The sequence below is a fragment of the Pundamilia nyererei genome, unplaced genomic scaffold, assembly GCF_000239375.1.
Source record: "Pundamilia nyererei isolate P.nyererei 1_Seehausen unplaced genomic scaffold, PunNye1.0 scaffold00334, whole genome shotgun sequence".
In the NCBI taxonomy this organism is placed as follows: Eukaryota; Metazoa; Chordata; class Actinopteri; order Cichliformes; family Cichlidae; genus Pundamilia; species Pundamilia nyererei.
Genome location: NW_005187735.1, coordinates 51,330 through 59,018, shown reverse-complemented (window position 1 = coordinate 59,018; position 7,689 = coordinate 51,330). Strand labels below are relative to the sequence as shown.

The following is a 7,689-nucleotide window of genomic DNA, read 5'->3' as shown; positions in this document are numbered from 1 at the left end:
GAGCAGTTGTGTAAGCATTTCACTGCATATCGTACTGTGTATGACTGTGTATGTGACAAATAAAATTTGAATTTGATTTGAATTTGATTTAAAAACAAGAAATGGGTAATAGTGTATTTTTGTGCATAATATTCATACTTTACTCGTTGTATCCAAATCCCAGAAGGAAGAAGACAAATTAAAAAAAATAAATAAACAAAAATAAAACAAAAATATATTTCTCTTTCTTCCCAGGTCAGTTTTGGTTTTAAATCCTGATTTTTAACACCATTCAATGAATCTGCAAGTTACATTGGGTGCAGACATTCATGTTCCCTTCATTATTCATCATCATCTTTGTCACTAGTTTGCTTGCAGTTATTTTTATTCATTAAATTAAGCAAAAAACTAGACTAACCAACTAATCTAAAACTAAGAAACACTAAAATATTACCTTAAATTTGAAAACCGGCTAAAACAAATATCCCCATTCAAAAATGTCAATCGACAATCGCATTGGCTTAGTGAGTGACGCCTTTAGAATCTTAGATCAAGCAGCAATTTTTAGTCGGTTTGTTCGCAGCAGTTGTTTTCTCAGACTTCAAATGTTCGACCAGAGAAACATTTGAAACATTTACAGAACAAAATTAAACAAACTGAAGAACAGAAGCTTCAACTAGAGGAGAAGAGCAGACAATGGAATAGAAGCAGAAAATAAAACCTTGGAAGAAAGAAAAGACCAACAAACTAAGAATATGCAACACCAGCAGAGGCGTAATTTCTAGGGGGGTTAGGGGCGTTATGACCCCCCCCAATAATCAGACCCAACCAATATAACCCCCCCTAATAAGATTATTTATTATCGTGCATTATCTTGTTAATTTTCTTTACTCACTTCAGGTTTTACCAACAAAATAGTTGCATGTTTAATCATCTGGGAATTCACCCAGATTTATTTATTTAGACAGAGATCTTGACCCCCCGATGTTCAGCACAAAGTTACGCCGATGAACACCAGCCTGACATAAACATTATTAATGAAATTATATGTGGTTTTGAAAAAGTTCACTAATATTAAACATTTAGCAACAGCAACGTAGTCACAATGTGACTTACGTGACTTCTGTGGTTTGCATGCAGCAGTCACCTTTTATGATTCTATTGTCCCCTCCCCCCATCTCTTTACCCAGTGTTCTTAAAAGTGAACACAGGGTAAAGCTCTTCATATTTTTGGCCACCAGATGTCACCAGAGAGGACTGCGTTGAAAAGCTTCGAGTAATGCCGGGGCAAGCCGTGTGTGAATTATTAACGGACCCAAGATGCAGACTGCTTAAGTTGTGAGTGAGCTTTATTAACAAAAAGGTGAAACAAACAGGGGCGAGGTGGACGAAAACCAAAACCTAAGAGTAAACTAAACTGGGAAAAGCTAAGCAAAAACAAACCTGAAACCTTGAGACGTGAAACAGAGATGCGGGGAAAATGCACAGGAAAGTGGAGGGGAACAACACAGACGAACCAGCAACTACTACGACAGAAGACACGACTAAAATACACTCAGAGAAACACAGGGACATTACACACAGGTGGGGGACACAGCTGGGAGTGATTAACGTGACGAGACCAGGGAGGCAAACTGAAAACACTCACATAAGACGCAGACCTTCACAATAAAAAAGGAAACACATACACGTAATGACACAACACACAAACTTAACACAGACTGAGGGACACAGAACATAGGAACATGAAACGTGAAAAGGGAGAGTACAAGAAACCCAGAATAAACAAAACCACAGAATAATAATAAACCAAAACATAAACACGGATTCACAGACTCCGGACCATGACAAATGGCTTCTTGGGATTTATAAAAGATAAATCCTGATCATCCTTTTCTTACATTTCCCAATATATGTACAAAACATTAAACAAAACGTGTTGAAAGATGTATTAGATAATAGTAGACTGTGCACATTTTTTGACAGGTGTGGCAGGCATCAGGTATCTCACTCTCTTCCAGAAGCGAGAGTTCCATGCTGCAGCGCCTCCAGAGCCCTCTGGCCACTTCAAAGGGGCACTCTTACGAATCAGGTGCTGCAAGCCCGGGGGGAGGTGTGTGTATTGCTGTTGCCCCGTGTCTCCTAGCTGGATCAAAATCACACTCAGTTCCCTCTGGACCAATGCATGGTGGAGCCCCACCTGGTAAATCATCAACAACACTTTAGTCACCCTTTCACTGTACACTTAGTATTTTTATTTACATAAATGCTATCTAGTAGTGCTACACATAAAAATATGATGCCATAATACACATATAAGTAGAATCATTTGTTTTCACAACAATCAATCTATTCCTTATTAACACAGCAACAGATGCCTCAAGGCGCTTTATATTCTAAGGTAAAGATCCTATGACAATAGAGAGAAAACCACAACAATCAGAAAATTTCCTATGAGCAAGGATTTTGTGATAGTGGGAAGGAAAAACTTCTTTTTAGCAGGAAGAAACTGCTAGCAGAACCAGGATTAAGGAAGCGCAGCCATTTGGGGGTTAGGGGAGATAGGAGAAAAAACACGGTGTGACAAGAGCCAGATTAATAAGAACTGATGATTAAATGCAGAGCAGTGTATGAACACACAGAGAGTGAAAAAGGGGTAGTTATATGGATAAAATCGAGCTTCATGGATACATAAAGCTGGGTATCGTCTGCATAATAAGGAAAACGTATGCTATGCTTTCTAATAATGCTGCCTAAGGGAAGCATGTATAATGTAAATAGAAATGGTCCTAGTACAGAACCCTGTGTAACTCCATAATTAACCTTAGTGTGTGAAGAAGCCTCCCTATTTACATGAATAAATTAAGATATGATAGGTCACTTACCTTTGCTAGTGTCAAGGTAAGTGACGCCTGATAACTGCAATGCCTTTTCTAAACTTCTTAACATGTCACCCACATTATGTTAATAAAAAGGTTCAAACCAACAATTAAATTAGTAAAAACTAACCATAAATTAATGGAACTGAAAGGAAAAATTCAAAATGAAATTCAAAATATTCAATTGTGCACCAACTATTCAACTATCTGTAACTGCTATTACTGCTTGTTTGCTTACTTACACCAAAATAAAGTTGATGGTCATCGTGTATAAAGCCATATGGAGTGGATGTATTGAACTTGTAGCACATGGCCGTGGTCCCCAAATGTCAAATGTCTGTTTCTTCAAATAGTGTCTTTGTGGAGAAATATAGTATAACAGCCACACATTGTCCCGTTTACCATTATGTTTATTTATTTCCAATATTTCAGTCTGTGTGACATGTCTAATAGCCAGGCATCCTTAATTGGCCGAACCTTACTGAATGCATGCATAGATGCAAATGTTTGCATGGACACTTTATCTCTGTATCTGACAAAGTTTGCAAGGACCAAAAAGTTGTAATTGAATAAAAATGTAATGGTAACAGTGTGTGGAGGTTATGCTACATTTCTCCACAAGGATTTTTTTCCCTCTATGTGCACTTGTTTCCTTAGATTTGCTGTAAAAGTATTGTACTTTTCCCACCGACGGTATTGTACTAGAGTACCAGTATCTTACATCATGCAATACCAATAAATTAGAGTACAGGAATATAACTTATATTTACTTGACTACTTTACTTGCACTTTATTTAAGTGCTGTACCATATTCTGCTTCTACTCCACTATATTTTGGATGCAAATATTACAGTTTGGATTCCACTTGTAGGTATTTTTTAAAATGATAAAAGAATCTGAAGTGTAATTCCACACAATAGGTATATACTATAAGTATTTAAAATATATTGTGCAGTTATATTGATTATACACCCTGTGCACCATTAAGCTAATTAAGTAGAAGTATAACTTTTCAATACTTTTTTCCACACTGCAAAACAGTTATCCAACACAAAATTATACTTGTGCAACACAACTTTTCATGTAATAAGTCTGAAATGGGACACAGGGCTGCACAGGATTCTGAAAACTTTTGTCATTAGCCAGCTCAAAATTTCAAACAGACAAATATAAAAGGAACAAAAATTTATGTAATTAATTGAAATTGAAAAGAAGTGTGAAGTGGCTAAATCAGTCATATTTTAAAGAAAGATAATTAAGCAAAACAAATTTGTCTACTGTGGAGAAGATAGAGAGGATGTTAGCACCAAGCCTCTTAAACCATTATCCAGTGGCAACAAGTGTACTTCCTCTCAGGACCTGCCTCCTGCCCTGTTCGCCTCCTACAAAGCCAGGAGGAGGAAAGCCAAGCAGTTGACAGGGTCCTCACTCCATGTCTAATGCTTTCTACAGCAAATTATTCTGCACTGAATTGATCTCTAACTAAATATTCCAGTTTCAGTGAAATTAAATTGCATTTTATTTATATAGCGTTAAATCACAACAACACTTGCCTCAACGCACTTTATATTGCAAGGCCCTACAATTTCTTGTGGACCTCCTTGTGTGCCTTGTTCTTGGTTCCACAACTCCCACCCCCATTTAAAAAAGATGCTACAAAGGCTCCTGCTCACGTTGCCTGCAAAGCAGAGAAAGACAGACAGAGAAAGTGGGAAACGCTGGATAAGCGTATTTATGTGAGTCTCTTAGTATGCAAACCTGCCAGGTTTCTGTGAGCCAGAGAATTCTGATGTGTGGATTGTGACAGCATAAAAGATGAACATAGCTACCTCGACCCCACTCACTGGTTTGTGAAGTCCAATTTTAAAGCCTTTGGATGAGCACTTTGGGTGCTTTACAAGTCCTTGAATAATGATTTGTCAATCACAGGTCATTAGGCCAATGAGCATACTCCCAGGCAGTCCCTGTTTCAGTTCTCACCTGCCAGTCAAACCCTCCCATCACTGAGGTTTGGGGTGAGGCAGGCCATCGCTCTGTCGTCATGGAGCCTGATCCCAGATCTGGTGTGAGAATGACCATGAGCCTCCTGCTCTGATTCATGCATTTCTCCACCAACTCCAGACGATCTGTTGTGGTACAACAAAAAGAAAAAAACTACAACAACAACAAAAGAAACAGGTACATGATGGCTCTTTAAATTAGGCAGCACAACACTGGTATCCCTTTAACACTTAAGCTGGGCTACAAAGAACACTGCAGACAATAAAATACCTGAATCACAAATACAAAATATATTGGTTGTTGATGTCCAAAATTACAATTAAAGCACATAAAACACTGACCTTCCCCTGGTATGTCATCCCTCCCGTGGATAAAGAGCCGATATCCGCACTTATCTTCGAGGACAGAGGGCAAAGTCTGTGTGATAAACTGAGAGAGTGTGTCCTCAGTGATCTTGTCCATTGGTGTCTGGTAGACCACATAGGCGTCATATAAACTTGTGTCTGGGAAACAAACAAACAAATCAGTGGAAATTTATGTGTACTTTCTTTGACATGGTTTTCTCAGTTTTTTTATTAATGTTTCTTCCTTATCAGCTCATTGTGATGTAAAGTGACCCTGTCACCACAATAAGTCATTTGTGTTTGAACAGTTGTGGTCAGAAGTTACAAACACTCATCATTGACATGAATGTGTAATTTTTAACTTCTTTGAACCTTTCTTTTTCCAGGGTGGAACAATTGTACAGCATACATCTTTAATGAGTTGAAACATACAAAAAAAACCCCAACAACAATTGGGAGGACAGGTTTCAATTCATCCCACAAATGCAGAGTCAAGATTATGCATACAGGCTCAAATATATGATAATAATACTACCACTAATATTTGGTAAGATGCCCCTTGACCAGATGCTTTTAGTAGCCCCCAAAAAGTTTCTGACTCAATTCTGGATGGATGTTTGACCTCCCTACTTGGCAGAACTGGTAGGTTTAAATTTGTGATATCATCTCGCTTTTGGGCGTCACTCACAAATTTTCAATATGGTTGAGGTCAGGCTTTGGGAAGGCCAATGTAGAAACTTAATATTCGCCTGGTTTAACCTTTCCAAAACCAGTTTTGAGACTGTGGAATATGCACACATGATAAATGGCTGCTGAAAACTGGGTATATATTATCGTTCCAACTGCACTTTATGGACCCCTGTGTTGCTGTAATATGTGAATTGCCACAGTGTGGGATTAATAGAGTCTATGTCATGCCATCTCAAAAGCTTTCTCCAAAAGGCATTTGGCTTACTTGTTCACCATAGCCAAAGTGAACCAGCATTTTTTATATGTTGTTTGAACCTTCAGAAGGAACCAAAACACTTCAGGTTTACTTATTTGTTATTCAATTTGGTTACTCTTGCATTTTTCTTATATTTCTAATTTGTCATATTGAAAACCACTGGATACCACTATTTTGTAGCAAACAAGCTGATTAATATTTTAGGAAGTAACTTTTGTTTTGACATAATATTTCAGGGTCTATAACCACAACATCTTCCTCTCTTAAGTCTTGGATGTGTTAAACTGGTGCATTTTTCCTTAAAGTATAGCACTGAAGCCAGGGAGCAGAAGTAGCAGCTAAACTGGCTCGGTCTATCCTCTGAAACTGACTAATTAGCATTGTACTTCATTCCTTTACTGTTGGTACAAAACTAAGATAATAAAGCCCCCAAGAAAAATATTTACTCTCTTACCTTTATTGCTACTGCTTAGTGGGAAGTAGGGTCTGAAGAACAGGGCTAAGTCAATGGCAAAGTATTTGACCAAAACAGCGACAAAAACACCAACGAATAACATGCATACTCCTCCAATGGCAAGTGGAATTATGGATTCTAGGAAACACAAAATTATAGTGTAAAATAACATTTCCATGCTTCGCTAAAAGTCAACAGACATTTTTGTTAGCAAGGCTAAAAAACAATCAATGGCCCTGTGACTGACCTTTCCGCTTAAGAGTTAAAGTGGCATTCTTTGTTACGTAATAGCCCTCGCCAAAACACTTAAACTTCTGTTGAAAATCCTTAGCAGACACTTTTTTAATGGTGAGGATTGCAGTGGCAATGGTATTCTTTGAAGGTTCCTCAGTTGCTCTAACAAAGAAGATAAGAGTTTGTTTTGTTAAAGAAGACAAAGGGTCAAAGACAAAGTTCAGCAGAAAGGTTCACTGCAGACAAATGAGAGGAAATACATAACAGTTACTATTTAACATATTTTCAACAGATCTTTGAGGTTCTCTTAAGTGTGACTCTTAAACAATAGCACTTAAAGAGGTCATGTTAACTTATTCTGTAAAACACCTTAGAAGCACCTTAAACTACATGTTGAAATCCACTCAAAGGATTAGCAAAACATTAAGTGTACATTGTGTAAAGTATAAAAGAGGCTTACATTTTGGTAGTTTGACTATAACCATCCCTGTTTTTGAAAGGAATTCCATTGATGTACCAGCTGGCATTACAGTCATGTTTCACATTAGTCCCACACAAAACTGAGCAATTCAGCTTAATCTCCGAGCCTGGAAGGAAAGAAGGAAGGGAAGAAGGAGGGAAAGAAGGAAGGATGAAGAAAGAAAGAGGACGGGTTAACCCACTGGAATACAGGGTAAGATGCACGACAAAGGCGCACATTCCCCTGAATGCACAGTCAGTAAAACTGGGGCATTATTCTTTCCAGAGTTTTTATATATTCCATGTGACCAGCTATGGAGTAGTAATAGGATGCCTTGAAAATCTTTCCCGATGGCCACTCGTTTAACACCTCCACCAGTTTATCAAACCCCA

At 38.0% G+C, this 7,689-nt stretch overlaps 1 protein-coding gene across 2 annotated transcripts in view; it reads right to left on the bottom strand.

Moving 5' to 3' along the window:
- Window positions 1-1,646: 1,646 nt before the first annotated feature.
- Window positions 1,647-7,689, bottom strand: part of LOC102216006 (interleukin-1 receptor-like 1) — an 18,441-nt gene continuing 12,398 nt past the window's right edge. Inside the window, exons 7-12 of one of the 2 annotated variants that reach the window (XM_005751909.1) lie at window positions 7,298-7,424; window positions 6,851-6,999; window positions 6,604-6,741; window positions 5,201-5,362; window positions 4,839-4,984; window positions 1,647-2,179 (exon numbers count right to left, since the gene is read on the bottom strand). In XM_005751909.1, the coding sequence (XP_005751966.1) occupies window positions 1,931-2,179; window positions 4,839-4,984; window positions 5,201-5,362; window positions 6,604-6,741; window positions 6,851-6,999; window positions 7,298-7,424 (971 nt within the window). In that variant the 3' untranslated portion in view covers window positions 1,647-1,930. The other variant, XM_005751910.1, reaches the window with a different exon arrangement.